This window comes from Olea europaea, unplaced genomic scaffold (assembly GCF_002742605.1).
Source record: "Olea europaea var. sylvestris unplaced genomic scaffold, O_europaea_v1 scaffold2515, whole genome shotgun sequence".
NCBI lineage: Eukaryota > Viridiplantae > Streptophyta > Magnoliopsida > Lamiales > Oleaceae > Olea > Olea europaea.
In genome coordinates, this window is record NW_019243398.1 from 55073 (window position 1) to 77420 (window position 22348).

A 22348-nucleotide genomic window follows, 5' to 3' on the forward strand; every position below is an offset into this window, starting at 1 on the left:
TTCTTGTACTGTGTGGTAATCCAACTCAATGTATTTTCTTCATTCGTGGTACATTGGGTTAACAGCAACTCTATCACCAATACTTCAATTATAGACATTCATATGATGAAGCCCTCAATTTCGATCCCTCCCCTTTGTATAAATCCTTTAGCAATAAGTCAAGCCTCATAAACTTGTAAGGTGCTATAAGAATGGTATTTAATTTCGTAGACACATTGCCTGCACACTGTGTCCATGACGCGTCCTGGACATGGCCTGTGTCCCTGCCATATCCTGGACATGGCCTACACACTGTGTCCCAGAAACTACCTACAAATGCCTGGAAATCAGGTTGCATCCATGCAGTAGCCCCGCAGCATTCTGGACATGGCCTGTACAGAGTGTCCCAGAAATTCCCTAGAAATGCCTGAAAACCAGGCTGCATCCTTGTCGCGGCCTAGACGCGTCCCGGACATCGCCTGCACACCTGTTCCAGAAATTGCCTAAAAATACCTGGAAGTCAAGATACGTCCCTGTCGCATCCTAGATAAGGCCTGCACACGGTGTCCCCAAAATTGCCTAAAATTGCTTGAAAATCAGGCTTCGTCCCTATCATGGCCATGACTCATCCCAGACATGGACTTCACACCAAGTCCCAAAATTTGCCAAGAAATGCCTGAAAATCAGGCTGTGTCCCTGTCGCGGCCAGGACACGTCCTAGACATGGTCGGCACACCGTGCCCACAAACTGCCTACAAATGCCTAAAAATCAGGCTGTGTCCCTACCACGGCTAGGAGGCATCCGAAATGTGGCTTGCACACCGTGGCCAAAAAACTAGCCAAAAATGCCTGAAAATCAGGCTGCGTCCCTGCCGTGGCCCGGATGCATTTCGGTCATGGCCTGCACATCGTGTCCCGAAAATTGCCTAGAAATGCCTTAAAATTAGGCTGCATCTTTGATGCGTCCTGGACATGGCCTGCACACTGTGTCTAAGAAACTGCCTAGAAATGCCTGGAAATCAGGTTGCATCTCTGCCGCGGCCCTGACGCGTCATGTATATTGCCTGCACACCCTATTAAAATGGCTTCACTTAAAATTATTTTTTCATTTTCGCCTGTCATGTTTTTGTTGTGCGTTCGTTCTGAAGCAAGATAGCTTGTAATAGACGGTGAAAATAATTTATGGGCAGTTTCATTTTCTGTCGACGAGTTCAACAAATGGGCTAAGAAAACTCATTTTCAGATTGGGGATTCTTTAGTTCTGAAGTATGATTCCAAGATTGACTCAGTGCTGGAAGTGACCAAGGAAGACTACAAAATCTACAAAAATGCAAATCCAATAAAATCACACCATGGTGGAGAAACTACAATTTCACTAGAAAAATTAGGTCTATTTTTCTTTATCAGTGGAGCTGAAGAACATTGCTAGAAGGGTCAAAAGCTAGAGGTTATGGTTATTTCCAATAAAAATGGCTCCAGTAACCAATCTACAGCTCAAGCACCTTCTCCTCATCATCACCGTCACCACTACCATGCACTGGCGCCAGCCCCGACTAATGGTGTTACTGGTTTAAAGGCGGCGGTGGGGTTTATTTGTGGCACTGCGACGGTGGGAAGTTTGGTTTCGTTGTGTAGACTAATTTTATTATTCATGGGTTGTAACGTTAAGCTACATTTATTTTTATTATTCTTTATCACGTATATTTCCTACTTTTAATTCAAAATTAATTGAAGAAAAACCCTAAACCCTAAACCCTATGACCCAAAATCTACCTAGAAATGCCCGAAAATTAGACTGCGTCCCTGCCGTGGCCATGACGCATCCCGAACTTGGCCTGCGCACCAAGTCCCAGAAATTGCATAGAAATGCCTGAAAATCAGGCTACGTCTCTGTCGCGGCCAGGATGCATCTCGAACTTGGGCAACACACCATGTCCACAAGCTGCCTAGAAATGCCTGGAAATCAGGCTGCATCCCTACCTAGCCAGGAGGCGTCCTGGACATAGCCTGTTCACCATCCCTAGAAACTAGCCATAATTTCTTGAAAATCAAGCTCCGTCCCTGCTATGGCCCTAACGCATCCTTGACATGACCTACACACTATGACCTAGAAGCTAACGAGAAATGACTAAAAATCAGGTTGTGTCTAGGACAAGGCTTGCACACCATGCCCAAAAACTTCTCAAAAATGATTGAAAATCAGGCTGCGACCCCGTCATGGCCCGGATGCACCCCGAACTTGGCTTGCACACCGTATCCCAAAAACTGCCTAAAAATGCTTGAAAATCAGGCTGCATCCCTACCACATCTTGGACATGGCTTGCACACCGTGTCCCAGAAACTACCCCCTAATGCCTAGAAATCAGGTTGTATCCCTGCAGTAGCCCTGACCACATCCCGAACATTGCCTGCACAACGTGTCCAAGAAAATGCATAGAAATACGTGAAAATTAGGATGTGTCCATGTAGCATCCTGGACATGGCCTGCACCGTGCCCCCCAAATTGCCTAGAAATGCCTGGAAACCAGACTATATCCTACCGCGACCTAGATGAGGCCCGAACATGGACTGCATTCCGAGTCCCAGAAATTACCTACAAATGGTTGGAAATCAGGCTGCGTCCCTACGGCAACTAGGACGCATCCTGGACGTGGCTTGTACACCGTGCCCAAAAACTTCCCAGAAATGCCTGAAAATCAGGTTACGTCATTGTCGCGGCCGAACGCATCCTAGTCATGGCCTGCACACCATGTCCAAGAAAATTGCCTAGAAATACCTAAAAATCTGGTTGCGTCCCTGACTCGTCCTAGACATGACCTGCACACCGTATCCTAAAAACTACCTAGAAATGCCTGGAAATCAGGTTCCATCCCTACTGCGGCTCAGACGCGTCATGGACATTGCTTGCATACCGTGTTAAAATTGCATCACTCAAAAATAGTTTCTTATTTTCAATCATCATATTTTTCCTGTGTGTTCTTTCTGAAGTAAGAGAGTTCGTAGTGGGCTGTGAAAATAATTTATGGGCAGTTCCATCTTCTGTTGACGAGTTCAACAAATGGGCTAAGAAAACTCATTTTCAGATTGGGGATTCTTTAGTTCTGAAGTATAATTCCAAGACTCATTCAGTGCTGGAAGTGAACGAGGAAGACTACAAAATCTGCAGCAACGCTAATCCAATAAAATCACACAATGACAGAGAAAATCAGGCAACGTCCTTGCCATGGCCATGACGCATCTCGGACTTGGCCTACACACCGAGTCCCAAAAATTGCATAGACAAGCCTGAAAATCAGGCGGCATCCCTGCCGCGGTCAGGATGCATCCCGGACTTGGCTAGCACACCATTCCCACAAATTATCTAGAAATGCCTGAAAATCAGGCTGCGTCCCTACCTGGCTAGGGGGCGTCCCGGACATGGCCGGTACATCATGCCCAACAATTGCCCGAAATTGCCTAAAAATCAAGCTCCGTCCCTGCCCTGGCCAGGACGCGTCTCGGACATGGCCTGCATATCGTGACCTAGAAACTAACAAGAAATGCCTAAAAATCAGGCTGTGTCTAGGACATGGTTTGCACACCATGCCCAAAATCTCCCTAAAATGCTTGAAAATCAGGCTGTATCCCTACCAGGTCAGGATACATCCCGGACATGGCTTGTTCACCGTACCCAGAAATTACCCAAAATTACCTAAAAATCAGGCTCTGTCCCTGCCATGGCTCGGACGCGTCTTGGACATGACCTGTACACTGTGACGCAAAAACTAACGAGAAATGCTTGAAAATCGAGCTACGTCTAGGACATGGCCAGTACACCGTGCCCAAAAACTTCCCAGAAATGCCTAAAAATCAGGACCCATCCCTGCCTGGCCAGGAGGCATCCCCGTACATGGCCTTTATACCGTGCCCAGAAGCTGCCCAGGATTACCTGAAAATTAGGCTCCGTCCCTACCGTAGCCCGGACGCATCACGAACATGACCTGCACAACGTGACCTGGAAACTGACAAGATATACCTGAAAATCAGGCTGCGTCTAGGACATGGCCTGCACACTGTGCCCAAAAACTTCCTAGAAATGCCTGAAAATTAGGTTTCGTCCTTGGTGTGGCCCGGAAGCGTCCTGGACATGGCCTGTACATAGTGTCCCAGAAACTGCCTAGAAATGCCTAAAAATCAGGATGCGTCCTGGACATGGCCTGCATACCATGTCCCAAAAATTACCTTGTGTCCAAGAAACTGGCTAGAAAAACGTGAAAATCAGACGTGTCCCTGTAGCATCCTAGACATGGCCTGCACATCGTGTCCAGAAACTGCCCAAAAATGCTTGAAAATCGGTTATGTCTTTGTCGCGTCCTAGACATGGCATGCACTCCATGTCGCAAAAACTACCTAGAAATGTCTGAAAATCAGGTTGCATCCCTGCAGCAGCCCTGACGCATCTTGGACACTACCTGGACATCGCGTCCAAGAAATTGTGTAGAAGTACGTGAAAATCAGGATGTATCCCTGTAGCAACCTAGACATGGCCTGCACATCGTGTCCCAAAAATTGCCTAGAAATGCTTGGAAACCAGGCTGCATCCCTGTCATGGCCCAGACGCGTCCCGAACATTGCTTGCACACCGTGTTCCAGAAACTGCCAAAAAATACCAGAAACTCAGGAAACGTCCCTGTCGCATCCTGGAGATAGCCTGCACATCGTGACCCAGAAACTGCAAAAAAGGCCTAAAAATCAGTCTCCGTCCCTGTCGTGGCCATGACGCATCCCGGACATGGCCTGCACATCAAGTCCCAGAAATTGTCAAGAAATGCTAGAAAATCAGGTTGCGTCCCTGCTGTGGCCTGGACGCGTCCCGATCATGGCCTGCACACCATACCCACAAATTACCTACAAATGCCTGAAAATCAGGCTGTACCCCCTACTGCGGCAAGGAGGCGTCCTGGACGTGGTCTATACACAGTGCCCAAAAACTTCCCAAAAATGACTGAAAATTAGGCCACGTCCCTGCTGTGGCATGGACGCATCCCGGTCATGGCCTGCACACCGTGTCGTAGAAACTACCTAGAAACGCCTGAAAATGAAGCTCCATCCCATATGCTCCTGGACACAACCTTCACACTGTGTCCTAGAAACTGCCTAAGAATGCTTGGAAATCAGGTTGCATACCTGTCGCGGCCCTAACGCGTCCAGGACAATGCCTGCACACCGTACCCTAGAAAACTGCATAGAAATACATGAAAATAAAGATACATCCCTGCGGCATCCTGGACATGGCTTGCACACTGTGACCCAAAAATTGCCTAGAAATGAGTGAAAATCAGGCTATGTCCCAGTCGCGACAGGACGCGTCCGAGACATGGCCTGCACACAATGCCCAAAAACTACCCATAAATGCCTGAAAATCAAGCAGTGTCCCTACCTTGGCCATGTCGCTTCTCGAACGTAGCCTACACATCGAGTCCTAGAAATTGCCTAGAAATGCCTGAAAATTAGGCTGCATCCCTACCACAGCCAGGACACGTCCCAGACACGGCATGCACACTTTGCCCAAAAATTGCCATGAAATACCTGAAAATCAGGCTATGTCCTTACCACAGCCAGGATGCATCCCTGACATGTCCTACACATCGTGCTTAGAAGTGCCTAAAAATCATGCTACGTTCATGCCATGTTCCTAACATGGCCTGTACAATGTGTCCCAAAAACTGCCTAGAAATACTTGAAAATCAGGTTGGGTGCCTGCCGTAACATGGACATGGCCTGCACACCGTGTCCCGTGAACTGCCTAGAAATGCCTAGAAATCAAGCTACGTCCCTGCCGCAGCTAGGACGGGTCCTGGACATGGGATGCACATTGTGTTCCAGAAACTGCCTAGGAATGCCTGAAAATAAGCCAATGTCCTGGACTGTCCTGCACACCGTGTACCAGAAACCCTAAACCCTAAACCCCAAACCATAAGCCTTAAGCCCTAAGCCCTAAACCTAAACCCTGAAACCCGAACCCTAGACCGTGAACCCTGAACTTTGGACGCTGAACCCTGAACCCTAGACCCGGGACCCTGAACCCTAAACCTTGATCCTTTCTATTCTATTGTCTACAAAATTACTCAAATCTTATTTAAAAATCTTTTGGTTTTTCGCTTAAAATGGCTACACTCAAAAATATTTTCTTATTTTCGATCGTCGTGTTTTTGCTATGTGTTCTTTCTAAAGTAAGAGAGTTCGTAGTAGGCGGTGAAAATAATTTATGGGCAGTTCCATCTTCTATTGACGAGTTCAACAAATGGGTTGAGAAAACTCATTTTTAGATTGGGGATTCTTTAGTTCTGAAGTATGATTCCAAGACTGATTCAGTGCTGGAAGTGACCGAGAAAGACTAAAAAATCTGCAACAACGCCAATCCAATAAAATAACACCATGATGGAGAAACTACAATTTCACTGGAAAAATTAGGTCCATTTTTCTTCAGCAATGGAGCTGAAGAACATTGCCAGAAGGGTTAAAAGCTAGAGGTTATGGTTCTATCTCATAAACATCGCTCCGGCCACCAATCTACAGCATGGGTACCTCCTCTTCATCATCACCATCACCACTACCATGCACATGTGCCAGTCCTGACTAACGGCGGCACTGGTCTAAAGGAGGCGGAGGGGTTTATTTGTGGCACTACGACAACGGGATGTTTGGTTTTGTTTTGTAGACTAGTTTTATTATTCATGGGTTTTAACATTGAACTACATTTTATTTTCATTATTCTTTGTCACGTATATATTTCCTACTTTTAATTCTAAATTAATGAAAAAAAAACCCAAAACCCTATGACCTAGAAATTGCCTGGAAATCAGGCTGCGTCCCTATCGTGGCCATGACATGTCCCAAACTTGGCCTACACACCGAGTCCCAGAAATTGCCTAGAATGCCAAAAAATTAGGCTACATCTCTGTTGTGGCCAGGATGCATCCCGGACTTGGCCTGCACACCGTGCCCACAAACTGCCTAGAAAAGCCTGGAAGTCAGGCTACATCTCTACCACGGCCCAGACGCATCCAGGACATGGCTGCACATCGCTTTCCAGAAACTACCTCGAAATGCATGAAATACATGAAAATCATGCTGCGTCCCTATCGTATCCTAGACATTGCCTGCACACAGTGTCCTAAAAACTGCCTAGAGATGTCTGGAAATCAAGTTGCATTCCTGCAGCAATCAGGACGCGTCCCGATCATGGCCTGCACATCGTGCCCAAAAACTATCCTTAAATGCCTGAAAATTGGGCTCCATCACTGACGTGGCTTAAACGCGTACTGGACATGGCCTGTGCATCGTAACCTAAAAACTGCCTAGAAATGCCTAAATATCAAGATGCGCCCCTGTCACGGCTAGGATGCATCCTAGACATGGCCTGCACAAAGTGCCTAGAAACTGTCAAAAAATGCCTGAAAATCAAGCTGCATACCTGTCGTGGCCTTAACTTGTCTCGAATATGGCTTGCACATCGTGTCCCAAAAACTACCCAGTATGCTTGGAAATGTGCCTATGCCCTTGACATAGCCTGTACACCATGCTTCCTTCGTTTAGTTGAAAATCTGCTTACATCCTTAACATGGCCGGGAAGCATCCCGAACATTGCCTACACACCGTGCCCACAAATTTTCTAGAAATGCCTGGAAATCAGGCTGTGTCCCTGTCGTAGCCAGGACACGTCTCGGACATGTCCTGCATACTGTGCCCAGAAGTGCCAAAAATCATTCTGCATCCCTATCATGTCCCGGACATGACCTGTACATCGTATCCCAAAAACTGCCTAGAAATGCCTGGAAATCAAGTTGCATCCCGGACGCAGTCCAGAAGCATCCCAAATATGGTCCGCACATCGCTTTCCAGAAGCTACCTAAAAATACATGAAAATCAGGATGTGTCCCTACCGTATCCTGGACATTGCCTCCACACCGTGTCCTAGAAACTACCTACAAATGCCTAAACATTAGGTTGGGTTCCTATTTCATTCAGGATGCGTCCCGGACATGGCCTGCACACCGTGCCCAAAAATTGCCCTGAAATGCCTGAAAATCAGGCTCCATACTTGTCGTGGCTCGGACGTGTCCTGGACCTGGCCTATACACCGTGACCCAGAAACTGTCTAGAAACACCTAAAAATTAGGCTGCGTCCCTGTTGCAGTCAGGATGCGTCCTTGACATGGACTATACACAGTGTCCAGAAATTATAAAAAAATGCCTGAAAATCAAGCTGCGTCCCTGCCATGACCATAACTTGTCCTGAATGTGGCCTACACACCATGTCCTAGAAACTGTCCAGAATGCTTGGGAACGTGCTTGCTCCCCCAACATGGCCTCCACACCGTGCTTTCTTTATTGGGTTGAAAATCTGCTTATGTCCCTAACATGGTCGGGAAGCATCACGAACATTGCCTACACACCATGCCCACAAACTTCCTAGATACACCTGAAATCCCGGACATGGCCTGCACATTGTGCCCACAAACTGCCTAGAAATGTCTGACAATGAAGTTGCGTCCCTATCGCAGCCAAGACGTGCAGGAACATGGCCTACACATCGTGTCTTAAAAATTGCCTAGAAATGTGATGTGATCAAGGAAGCATAAGTACCAAAGTCAAGTCCAGAGTCGAGCCCGATTAAAGATTCGTTGATAGTCGAGGAGCTGATGATGCGATCGAGGGCCAAGCATGTGAAAGAGGTGATGGGATTGGTTGTCAAAGTAATGATTGATGAAACAATGTTTGGGATGCAAAATGGAGCAAGTTTCATGTTGAGTACGAAGGTCGAAGAGTATTGGATCAACGTGTTTAAAGCTGAAAAAATGAAGCTGGAGCATTAAACCATGCTGTCGCACAGGTCTAAAGTCCTGCAGTCGTATAGACCCAGCAGAAGTCCCAAAGTCATAGACCAATTACACTATGTGACCACATGCTCTAAAGCTATGCGGCCGCATAGGCCAAGTCCGAGGCGAATTTTTCCAATTTTTGCATCTTTTTCCTTATTTTAATAGAATTTCATTATTAGTAGATTTTTACCATAATTAGGCTATTGTGAACGAATTTTGCATTATTCTTAGATATTTTTCCTAGTTTACTTAGGATATCTAAGGTAGTATAAATACTTTATTCCTTATTGTAAAACATTACAACTCTGATATTATTGAATATTATTCATGAGGCATTAATTGCTTTGTCTTGTTCTTCATTGAACAACTTGTGAACTTATCAAGATTAATCTTGTGGTAGTCAAATCAACTGGGTGAGATTCATTTAAATTGTGTAATCAAGAGGTCCGCATATTGTAGGCGATTCGGGTTGCTTGGTTCTAGTTTATTGGCTTTAATCCAAAACCTTGTCTTTGGCTTTCTTGGGTTTGATTCTCAATTTGTTGTGGGTTTGGTAGTGATCGTGCTACGCGGGTTCACATCAGTTGGTATCAGAGCTTAGGCTCCAATTCAAGGTTATATCCCTTTTAAATTCTTATCAAGTCTTTGTTTCTAGTTTTTCTTCGTTCTTCCTGTTCTTCTGTCCAGTAAAATTCTTGAGTGCTTTATCCGAATTTTTTTGTCTAAAACTTCAAAAGTTGTTTTTGGACAAAACAACTTCCATTTCTTATGTTGGTGTCGTAGTTAAAGTTCGGGTCCCAAAAAAAAAGAATATGTATTGTTCATCATACAGTAGCAGAAAAAGAAAAAAAGTAAAAAAATTCGAAAAAAGTACCATTCACGGCTACTATTCAATTTTTTTGTAATTTATTTGCAAATTAGTCCCTTGTTTTCTTAAATTGTCTTTCTTAGTCCAAATCAATTCAAGAACCACTTTCTTGAATCTCAAAACTTCCAAATTCGAGTCCTTCTTTGTTTTGTAATCTCACTTGAATTCGATTTGGGTTTCACGAGACTAATTCCTTTGTTGAGTTCCAATTTGTTTTTGAAGCACGTAGTGAAAGCAACGAGTGGTAAAAGGCAGAGTGGTAAGATTAATTTAAGGTGTGACTTAGATGGTAATTTGGGAAATATTAAAATGACCATTCATTCTTTCAAAGGGAGGAGTGATCCGGAGGCGTACTTAGAGTGGGAGAAGAAGATTGAGTTGATATTCGACTGCCACAACTACTCGAGGGAGAAAAAAGTGAAAATTACGGTTCTTGAGTTCTCTGACTATGCAATAACTTGGTGGGATCAAGTGGTGACGATGACGCGAAGGATTGGGGCACAACCTATAAATACTTGGGAGGAGTTGAAGATGTTAATGCGGAAATGGCTTGTACCTAATCACTATTACTTGGAGCTTCATCAACGGTTACAAAATCTAGATCAAGACACTAGGAGTGTAGAGGATTACCATAAGGAGATGGCGATGCTTATGATTAGGGCGAACGTGGAAGACGATAGGGAAGCCACTATGGCTCGATTTTTAAGGGGATTGAATAAGGACATCGCCAATGTAGTGGAACTATAACATTATGTGGAGATTGAAGACATGCTACATGTGGCCATGAAGGTGGAAAAGTAATTGAAGTGAAAGGGGACAGTAAGGTATCAAGGTGGATCTTCGGTTTCTAATCCTTCTTAGAAGCCAAAGTGGGAAAATAATAAAGGAGATGGAGCTGATGCAAGAGTAAGACTGGAGGTACCGAGAGAAAAGGAGGAAGGAGCTAGCAAGACTACACCAAAGGTAGAATTCTAGCCATCAAGGAATCGAGACATCAAGTGTTTTCGTTGCTTGGGAGTTCGACACATTGCTTTACAATGTCCAAATAAAAGAACCATGATTTTGCAAGACAGCAGGGAAGTGGAGACCGAGAGTAAAGGTTATTATGAAGACATGCAGGAGTTGGAGGACATTGATGAGGAAAACACCATGGAGTATGCAGTTGGGGAGTTGTTGGTCACGAGGCGAGCACTTAGCGCTCAAATCAAGGTGGATGACTTGGAGCAGCAGCGATAAATATATTCCTCACACGGTGTCATGTCAACGGGAAGGTATACAGTGCAATAATTGATGGTGGAAGTTGTACAAATGTAGCTAGCACTAATGTAGTGGAAAAATTAGGATTAACACTATTAAAACATCCTAGACCATATAGGTTGCAAGAGGTTAAGGTGAAAAAAAGGGTATTGATTAATTTTTCCATTAGGAATTATCATGATGAGGTGTTATGTGATGTTGTACCTATGCATGCGGGGCATATTTTGTTGGGGACAACCTTGGCAATATGATAGGAAAACAATACATGATGGGTATAAGATTAAATATAGTTTTGTGAAAGAAGGAAAGTCATCACTCTTGCGCCATTAACACCGGGACAAGTGTATGAGGACCAAATCAAATTGAAAAATGAGGAAGAAAAGAGCGGGAGAAAGTTAGAGAAAAAGAGAGAAAATAGTGGGGTGGCCGGTGAGGAAGAAAAAAGAGTGGGGCCAAATGAGAGAAAACAAAGAGAGTCTTTCCAGAGGAGAGAAAAGCCGAAAATAAATTTCTTTGCAAAAGGGAGTGAATTGAAAAAGGCGATAGTGGAGAGACAACAAATGATTCTTTTGGTATATAAGGAATCACTCCTCAATTTTGAAGAGTCTAACACATCCCTCCCTAGTTTAGTTACTTCTTTATTGCAGGAATTTGATGATGTGTTTCCGGAATGCAGGAAAAGAGGCATATAGCATACTTTAGCGAGAAACTAAGTGGGGCAGCTCTAGTTCGAGCCTTTGCCAAAGAGGTAATTTACTAGTTCGAGCTTTATTCTCTAGTTTGTTATTCACACCGACCATAAATCATTGAAACATTTGCGAGGTCAAAGTAAGTTGAACAAACGACATGCACGTTGGATGGAATTCATAGAGACTTTTCCATATGTCATTAGATATAAACAAGGCAAGGAAAACATAGTAGCCCATGCCTTGTCGCAAAGGTATGTGCTTCTTACTTCTTTAAGTGCGAAATTACTTGGTTTTGAGTAAGTTAAGGACATGTATGAAAACGATTTGGATTTTTCTAACATCTACAATTCATGTAATAAGGGGGCTATTGACAAGTTATTTAACCATGAGGGGTATTTGTTTCGAGAAAATAAATTGTGTGTTCCTAATTGCTCAATGCATGAATTGTTGGTTAGGGAGGCACATAGTGGGGGTTTAATGGGTCATTTTAGGGTAGTAAAGACTTTAGACATGTTAAATGAACGCTTTTATTAGCCTAAAATGAAGATTGACGTAGAACGAAGTTGTAGTCGTTGCATAACTTATAAAAAGGGTAAATCAAAGGTTTTACCTCATGGACATTATACAACTTTACTGGTACCTAGCGAACCTTGGGTTGACATTTCAATGGATTTTGTGTTAGGTTTGCCTAGGACTAAAAAGGGCTGTGATTCAATTTTTGTTGAGGTGGATAGGTTTAGTAAAATGGCACACTTTATACCATGTCACAAAACCAATGATGCCACTAACATTGCGGACTTTTTTTTTCAAATAAGTAGTGCGTTTGCTTGGTGTTCCCAAAAGTATTGTGTTCGATAGGGATGTTAAGTTTCTTAGTCACCTTTGGCTGCTCTTGTGGAATAAGTTAGGCACGAAATTATTGTTTTCTACAACTTGTCACCCACAAATCAATGGTCAAACTAAAGTAGTGAATAGAACAATTACACAACTATTGTGCACTATGGTTAATAAAAATCTAAAGAATTGGGAAGAATGATTTCCTTTCATTGAGTTTGCATATAATAGGGCCACGCATTCTACTACGTCGTTTTCACTATTTTGAAATCGATTATGGTTTTAATCCTTTAACACCTATGGATTTAATACCTTTGGCTATGAATGAACGAGGTAGCTTGGACGGGAAAAAGAAAGCCGAATTGGTAAAGACACTCCATGAAATGGTAAGGGAGCAAATAGAGAGGAAGAACAATCAACGCACAACACAAGGAAATAAAGGCCGAAAATATGTCACTTTCGAACTCGGAGATTGTGTTTGGGTGCATTTCAGGAAAGAGTGATTCCCAAAGCAAAGAAAATCAAAGTTATTGCCACGAGGAGATGGACCGTTCCAAGTGATTGAGAAGATCAACAACAACGCTTATAAGATAGATCTTCCCGGTGAGTATAATGTTCTCTGCAACCTTCAATGTTTTTGACTTATCTCTTTTCGATGCAAGTGCAGATTCGAGGTTGAATCCTTTCAAAGAGGGAGGAGATGATGTGATCCAGGAAGCACAAGTACCAAAGTCAAGTCTAGAGTCGAGCTTGAGAAAAGATCAGTTGATAGTCGAGGGGCTGATGATGCGATCGAGGGCCAAGCATGTGAAAGAGGTGATGGGATTGCTCGTCAAAGCAAAGGTTGATGAAACAATGTTCGAGATGTAAAATGGAGCAAGTCTCGTGTTAGGGACGAAGGACGAAGAGTATTAGATCAACGTCCTTAAAGCTGAAGAAAATGAAGCTAGAGCATTCAACCATGCGGCCGCATAGGTCTAATGTCCTGCGGTCGCATACACCCAACAGAAGTCCTAAAGTCGAAGACCAATTGTACTATATGACCGCATGCTCTAAAGCTATGTGGCTGCATAGGTCAAGTTCGAGGCGAATTTTTCCGACTTTCGCGTTTTTTCCTTATTTTAATAGAATTTCATTATTAGTAGATTTTTACCATAATTAGGCTATTGCGGACGAATTTTGCATTATTCTTAGATATTTTTCCTAGTTTACTTAGATTCTCTAGAATAGTATAAATACTTTATTCCTTATTGTAAAACATTACAACTCTCATATTATTGAATATTATTCGTGAGGCATTAATTGCTTTCTCTCGTCCTTCGTTGAACAACTTGTGAACTTATCAAGATTAATCTTGTGGCGTTCAAACCAACCGAGTGAGATTCATTTAAATTGCATAATCAAGAGGTCCAAATATTGTCGGCGATTCAGGTAGCTTGGTTCCAGTTTATTGGGTTTAATCCAAAACCTTGTCATTGGCTTTCTTGGGTTTGATTCTCATTTTGTTGTGGCTTTGTTAGTGATCACGCTATGTGGGTTCACATTAAAATGCCTAAAAATAAGGCTGCATCCTGGACATGTCCCACACATCGTGTCCCAGAAACCCTAAACTCTAAGCCCTAAACACTAAGCCTTGGGCCCTAAACCGTGAATCTTGGACCCTGGACCCTGAATCCTGAACCCTGGACCTTGAACCCTGAAATTGTTTGGAGGATTACATCGCATGGTAACTTTACCACCAAATCAGCATGGCAGCTTGTTCGTTCGGTTCGCCAGCCTCAAGATTCGTATCGATTACTGTGGAGCCCAATTTTGCCTACCACTATTTCATTCTTCTGTTGGAGACTGTGGTAGGATCTCATTCCTGTAGATGTGATTATTCAGAGGAGGATTGGGTGTCAATTGGCTTCTCTTGTCAGTGTTGTTCTGAGATTGAAACCATCAATCATATTTTCACGAGAGCAGAATCTCCGACCAGGTATGGCAGCACTTTGGAGACATCTTTCTGATACCTATGACTTCAGGGGAGGGGGTCCGACAAAGGTTCCAGAGATGGCGGTATTCTGGGCAACATGTTAGTCGTGGGCACATTCGTACTATCATTCCTCTACTGATATTTTGATTTCTATGGACTGAGAGGAATGATGCAAAACATAGGGGTGTTCATATGGTGATCTATTTTCTTCATATGGGAAGACTGTTCCGAGTTGTGCATTGGCGAGGGGATGTGTCACTTGCACCCCTTTTTGGCATTTCTATAACCCATCCTATCCCACCACCACCAATTATGGTTGTTTGGCGTACTCCACCAATAGGATCCTATAAGATCAACACTGATGGATGCGTCAAGGACGGAATTGCGAGTGGTGGAGGCATCGTTAGGGATCACACAGGATACTACATCAGGGTATTTTCAGCATCGTATGGCACATGTTTGATTTTGGTGGCTGAGCTCAGAGCTATACTAGATGGGATTTTATTGGCCAAAGGGCTTGGGATATCAGCTATTTGGATTGAGGTAGATTCAACGCTGGCCATTCACTGCATCACCAAAGGTGGAGGACCATGGACGATTCAGGGTATTCTAAGACAGATCAAAGACTTCATTTGCCTTGACAGAGACACAGTTTCTCTCATCTACAGAGAAGGTAACCAGGTTGCAGATTCTCTTGCTTTAGAGGGCTAGGATCACCAGCATTACCAAGAATATGGACCACTTGAGCTGCCTCGACAGATTAAGGCGTTGGTGCAAGTCGACAGATATGGATTACCAAGCTTTAGAGTTTTGTAGTTTAGGCAATCATTATTTCATTTTTCTTGTACAAGGAAGTAGTACTTCCTCATTTACTTTGTTCATTTTTAATTTTTCATTTGTTGCACTGTTGCTTTTTGGAGGTCAGGTTTATGCCCCCCTCTTTCTATGTACTCTTGATTTTTATGAAATAAACATGGTTAGGGAACCCTTAACCCCCATCGACCTTCCTTGGTGGACCCTAAAAAGTCATTAAGGATGTGTGGATGTCTTTACTAAAAAAAAAAAACCCTAAACCATTCTATTCTATTGTCTACAAAATTACTCAAATTTTATTTGAAAATCTATCGATTATTCGCTTAAAATGGCTTCAATCAAAAATATTTTCTTATTTTCGACCGTCATGTTTTTGCTGTGTATTCTTTCTGAAGCAAGAGAGTTCGTAGTAGGCAGTGAAAATAATTTATGGGCAGTTCCATCTTTTGTTGATGAGTTCAACAAATGGGTTGAGAAAACTCGTTTTCAAATTGGGGATTCTTTAGTTCTGAAGTATGATTCCAAGACTGATTCAGTGCTGGAAGTGACTGAGGAAGGCTACAAAATCTGCAACAATGCCAATCCAATAAAATAACACCATGATGGAGAAACTACAATTTCATTGAAAAAATTAGGTCCATTTTTCTTCATCAGTGAAGCTGATGAACATTGCAAGAAGGGTCAAAAGCTAAAGGTTATGGTTCTGTTCGATAAACATTGCTCCGACCACCAATATACAGTGCAGGCACCTTCTCCTCATCATCAACATCACCACTACCATCCATCAGCGCCAGCCTCGACTAACGGTTGTACTGGTCTGAAGGCGGCGGAGGGGTTTATTTGTGGCACTGCGACGGTGGGAAGTTTGGTTTTGTTGTGTAGGCTAGTTCTATTATTCATGTGTTGTACTATTGAGCTACATTTTATTTTCATTATTCTTTGTCATGTATATGCTTCATGCTTTTAATTCTAAATTAATTAAAAAAACCCCAAAACCCTAAACCCTATGACCTAGAAATTACCTAGAAATGCTTGGAAATCAGGCTGCGTCCCTACTGTTGTCCGGACATAGCCTACACACCGTGCCCACAAACTGCCTAAAAATCAGGTTGCGTCGCTACCTGGCCAGGACACGTCCTGGCCATGGCCTGTACACTATGTTCAAAATTTGCCAAGAAATACTTGAAAATCAGGCTCTGTCCCCGACGTGACCCGGACATGACCTGCCTAGAAATGCCTAAAAATCAGGCTGCGTCCTTGCTGCGGCCAGGATACATCCCGGACATGGCCTGCACACTGTGCCCAAAAACTTCCCAGAAATGTCTAAAAATCAGGCTACATCCCTACCGTGGCCAAGATACGTCCTGAACATGGACTGGACACAGTGCCCAGAAATTGTCCAAAAATGCCTGAAAATCAGGCTACATCCCTACCGTATCCCGAACATAGCCTGTACACCGTGTCCTAGAAACTGTCTACAAATGCCTGAAAATCAGGTTGCATCCCTGTCGCGTCCTGTACATGGCCTGCACACCATATCCCAAAAACTGCCTAGAAATGCCTGGAAATCAGGCTGCTTCCTTGTCGCGGCCTAGATGCATCCTGGACATGGCTTGCACACTGCTTCCCAGAAACTGCCTAGAATTACATGAAAATCAGGCTGCATCCCTACTGTATCCTGGACATTCACTGCACACCATATCCCAGAAACTGCCTAGAAATGCCTAAAAATCAGGCTGCGTCCCTGCCACAATCAGGATGCGTCCTGAACATGGCCTGCACACCGCTTCCCAAAAATTGCCTAGAAATACTTGAAAATCAAGTTGCGTCCTTGCTGTATCCTGGACATTGCCTGCACACCATGCCCAAAAACTACCTAGAAATGCTTGGAAATCAGGTTGCATACCTACCGCAATCAGGACGCATCCCGAACATGGCCTGCACATCGTGCCCCAGAAACTGCCTAGAAATACCTGAAAATCAGGTTGCGTACCTACCGCGATCAGGACGCGTCCTGGACATGGCCTGTACACCGTGCCCCAAAAACTGCCTAGAAATACCTGGAAATCAAGTTGCGTACCTACCGCAATCAGGACGCGTCCTGGACAAGGCCTACACATCGTGCCCAAAAATAGCCCTAAAATGCTTGAAAACCAGGCTCCGTCCATGCCGTGGCTCGGACACGTCCTAGATATAGCCTGCACATCGTGACCCAAAGACTGCCTAGAAATGCTTGAAAAGTAGGTTACGTCCCTGTCGCGGCCAGGATGCGTCCTGGACATGGCCTGCACACAATGCCTAGAAACTGTCGAAAAATCCATAAAATCATGTTACGTCCCTGACGTGCCCATGACTTGTCCCAAATATGTCCTTCACACCGTGTCCCAAAAACTGCCCAGAATGCTCAGGACGTACCTGCGTCCCAGATATCGCTTGCACATCGTGCTTCCTTCATTTGGTTGAAAATCTACTTACGTCCCTAACATGGCCGGGAAGCGTCCCAAACATTGCCTGCACACTGTGCCCACAAATTGGCTAGAAATGCATGAAAATCAGGCTGCATCCCTGCCGCGGCCAGGACGCGTCCCGGACATGGCCTGCATGCTGTGCCCACAAACTGTCGAGAAATGCCTGAAAATCAGGTTGCGTCCCTGCCGTAGCCAAGACGCGTCCTGGACATGGCCTGCACACCGTGTCCCAGAAACTTCCTAGAAATGCTTGAAAATAAGTCTTCGTCCTGGACATGTCCTGCACACCGTGTCCCTGAAATCCTGAACCCTAAACCCTAAGCCCTAAACCAACGCTGGACCCTGGACCTTGAACCCTGGACCTGAACCCAAAACCTTGAACCCTAAACCCTAAACCATTCTATTCTATTATCTACGAAATTACTCAAATTTTATTTGAAAATCTCTCGGTTTATCACTTAAAATGGCTTCACTCAAGTATATTTTCTTATTTTTGACCGTCGTGTTTTGGCTGTGTGTTCTTTCTGAAGCAAGAGAGTTCGTAATAGACGGTGAAAATAATTTATGGGTAGTTCCATCTTCTGTTGACGAGTTCAAAAAATGGGTTAAGAAAACTCATTTTCAGAATGGGGATTGTTTAGTTCTGAAGTATGATGCCAAGGCTGATTCAGTGCTGGAAGTGACTGAGGAAGAGTACAAAATCTACAACAACGCCAATCTAATAAAATAACACCACGATGGGAAAACTGCAATTTCACTAGAAAAATCAGGTCCATTTTTCATCATCAGTGGAGCTGAAGAACAATGCCAGAAGGGACAAAAGCTAGAGGTTATGGTTCTGTCCAATAAACATGGCTCCAACCACCAATCTATAGTGCAGGCACCTTCTCCTCATCATCACCATCACCACTACCATGCACCGGCGCAAGCCTCGACTAACGGTGGTACTGGTCTAAAGGTAGCGAAGGGGTTTGTTTAGGGTACTGGGCGGTGGGAAGTTTGGTTTTTTTGTGTATACTAGTTTTATTTTTTATGGGTTGTAGCGTTGAGCTACATTTTATTTTCATTATTCTTCGTCGTGGCTTGGACGTGTCCCGGACATGACCTGCACATCGTGACCTAGAAACTTCTCAGTGACCATTTCTGTAAGTTTCTAAATTTTAGTGATCGTTTCTGAAAGTTTTTAAACTTCAGTGACCGTTTCTACAAGTTTTTAAACTTCGATGACCATTTTTTAAAGCGCCACCCGAAACTTAAGTGATCGTTACCTTAAGTTTTAAACTTTAGTGACCACTTTGTAATTTTCGTGCAAGTTTTAGTGACCGTTTGTGAAATTAACCCCTTTGTAAATGTTTTATAATCTTTAACAAACGAAGACAATATATTTCCCAGATGATTTTTTTCTTTTTTTTTGTTTGTTTTTCCCCTTGTGTTATAATATAAACTTGTACATAACATGTGCTAAATGAAAATTTGACAAAAGATTTTCCCAACTTTAACATATTTTCTGCATTAATTGGGAATGAAACATTAATACATTGTTGCTTCAAAATAAGCACGGTACTAAGTACCACTGTGATCGCGTCAATTGTAATTAATTTAGAAAGATCTTTTAATCCTCGTGTTTTGACTGTTTTGAGAACACTTTCGTGAGAAGCTCGATATCCAATTTAATAATTAAATTTTACCATTTTTATTGTTGATTAGTCACCGAATTCATAATAAAATTTCAATCAAATAAAGTGCCATATCAACAATCCTTCAAGGTTTAACAATCACGGAACACTATCATAGTTTTAACTAACCGGGTTAGGATATATTTGGGATAATTTTTGCTTCGACTTTTACTTTTGATTCTTCTAAAAAGAGCTTTTTGAGAAAATCATATTGAATCTTTTTTTTTTTTTTTGGGGAAGTTCTTGTAAGATGATCTTCTAACAAGAAGAAATATTTATTAAAAAATCATTCTATTTAAGCCCCTATTTGATTATCAACAACAGCTATTTTTTAAATTATCATATCACTACAGTTATCAAATATTGATAAAATATCCCTTATAAAGACAGTGTTATTTAAAGACTATGCAAGACAATGCGGTGCTTCACCAGAAATTGTAATATTGAAGACATTGATGTACGAGACATTAATAACTTGATATAAGAATTAAAATCAGTTTTATCTCACTGGATTTTCTTGACAATGTCTTAACGAAACATCATTTTATTACTCCAATTTATTTGTCTCTTTTTTAATTTGTTGGCATTTTTGTCCCATAGGATTTTTTTGTCAAACATGGTTTCAATGAGATGGTTATTGTACAAATAATCACCAAATAGGGAGTGTTGTAAAATAATGAGAAAATTATTTCTGATTATTTAGTACTATCATGATACATATATGAGTCTTATTTAGTTTAAAAGATCTATTTTATTCTAATTATAACTTTTATTTTGGACCTTATAAATATAGGGTGTTAGTGCAGGCTGCTTCTAGGACATGGTCTGCACACCGTGCCCAAAAACTTCTCAGAAATGCCTAAAAATCAAGCTGTGTCCCAGCCGTAGTCTGGACGCGTCCCGGACAAGGCTTGCACATCGTATCAAAAAAATTGCCTAGAAATACGTGAAAATCTTTGTGTGTCCCTGGAGCATCTTCAACATAGCCTGCACACCGTATCCCAGAAACTACCTGGAAACTAGGCTGCATCCCTACCGTGGTCCAGACGTGTCTCGGACATTACCTGAACACCGTGTTCCAGAAACTGCCTAAAAATACCTGAAAGTTTGGATGCGTCCGTGGCATCCTGGACATGGCCTGCACACCGTGTCCTAGAAACTGCCCAAAATTGCCTGAAAATCAAGCTCCATCCCTGCCTTGGCCACGACGCATCCGAAATGTGGCCTGCACACCGTGCCCAAAAACTTCCCAGAAATGCCTGAAAATCAAGCTGCGTTCCTGCCGTGGCCCGGACGCGTCCCCATCATGGCCTATACACCATGTCCTAGAAAACTGCCTATAAATGCCTAAAAATTAGGCTGCATCCCTGCAGCAGCACCGACGCGTCTCGAAAATTGCCTGCACATCGTGTCTAAGAAATTGCCTAGAAATACGTGAAATCTGGACGTGTGTCTGCAGCATCCTGGATATGGCCTGCACACCGTGCCCCAAAAATTGCCTAGAAATGCCTAGAAACCAGGCTGCATCCTTGCCATAGCCCAGATGCGTCGCAAACATTGCTTGCACACCATGTTCCAGAAACTACCTAAAAATACCTAAAATTCAGGATGCGTTCCTGCCACATCTTGGACATGGCCAGCACACTGCATCCCAAAAACTGCTTAGAATCGCCAGAAAATTAGGCTCCATCCCTACCGTGGCCATGAGACATCCCGAACATGGCCGCACTCCGAGTCCTAGAAATTGCCAAGAAATGCATAAAATCAGGCTGCATCCCAACCGAGGCTAGGATGCGTCCCGGACATGGCCTGCACACCGTGCCACAAACTGCCTGCAAATACCTGAAAATCAGGATGCATCCCCATTGCGGTCAGGACGCGCGCTGGACGTGGCCTACACACCGTGCCCAAAAAATTCCCAGAAATGCCTAGAGATTAGGCTGCATCCCTGCAGCAAGCCCGACGCGTCCCTAAAATTGCCTGCTCACCGTGTCCAAGAAATTGCCTAGAAATACATGAAAATCAGGATGTGTCCCTACAGTATCCTGGACATGGCCTACACACCGTGTCCCAGAAACTGCCAAGAAATGCCTGGAAACCAGACTGCATCCCTGCCGTGGCCCAGATGCATCCTGAACATTGCCTGCACACTGTGTTCCAGAAACAGTCTAAAAATACCTCAAAGTCAGGATGCGTCCCTGTTGCATCCTGGACATGCCTTGCACGCCGTGTCCCATAAACTGCCCAGAATTGCTTGAAAATCAGGCTCCATCCCTACTGTGGCTATGACGCGTCCCGGACATGGCCTGGACATCGAGTCCCAGAAAATGCCAAGAAATGCTTGAAAATCGGGCTGCTCCTTACCACGGAAAGAACGCGTCCTAGATATGGCCGGCACACCATGCTCACAAACTGCATACAAATGCCTGAAAATCAGGCGGCGTTCCTACCGCGGTCAGGACATGTCCCATACATGGCCTGCACACCGTGGCCAAAAACTTCCTAAAAATCCCTGAAAATCATGCTGTGTCCCTGCCGTCGCCCAAATGCATCCCGTTCATGGCCTGCACACCGTGTCCCAAAAGCTGCCAAGAAATGCCTAAAAATCAAGCTGCGTCCCTAACGCGTCGTGGACGTGACTTGCACACTGTGTCCCAGAAAACTACCTAAAAATGCCTTGAAATTAGGTTGCTTCCCACCGCGACCTAGACGCGTCTCGGACATTGCCTACACACCATGCACCAGAAAACTACCTATGTCAAACCCTAAATAATTTTAAACACCTTAGTGACCTAAGACATGAATATTGGATGGCTAAAGTATACTTCATATTTTTAGTCTCATTTGAGACCCATTTACGACATAGAAAACATTCGATTTGGAAAATGATATCTCAAGAAAAGTTGTAGCTCTTTGAGTTAGCTT

At 43.6% G+C, this 22348-nt stretch overlaps 3 protein-coding genes across 3 annotated transcripts; all 3 read left to right on the plus strand.

Annotated features, from left to right (window-relative positions):
• Positions 1-615: 615 nt before the first annotated feature.
• Positions 616-1408, plus strand: LOC111382523 (early nodulin-like protein 3). Its single transcript, XM_023006528.1, has 2 exons — positions 616-705; positions 1136-1408. Exons 1-2 carry the CDS (start codon positions 616-618, stop codon positions 1406-1408), a joined length of 363 nt encoding a protein of 120 aa, XP_022862296.1.
• A 14199-nt stretch (positions 1409-15607) lies between these two features.
• On the plus strand, positions 15608-16246 carry LOC111382524 (early nodulin-like protein 1). Its single transcript, XM_023006529.1, has 2 exons — positions 15608-15836; positions 15915-16246. Exons 1-2 carry the CDS (start codon positions 15608-15610, stop codon positions 16244-16246), a joined length of 561 nt encoding a protein of 186 aa, XP_022862297.1.
• Positions 16247-18210: 1964 nt separating this feature from the next.
• On the plus strand, positions 18211-18796 carry LOC111382525 (early nodulin-like protein 3). The gene is made up of 3 exons (XM_023006530.1): positions 18211-18440; positions 18537-18705; positions 18791-18796. Exons 1-3 carry the CDS (start codon positions 18211-18213, stop codon positions 18794-18796), a joined length of 405 nt encoding a protein of 134 aa, XP_022862298.1.
• The last annotated feature ends 3552 nt before the right edge of the window (positions 18797-22348 follow it).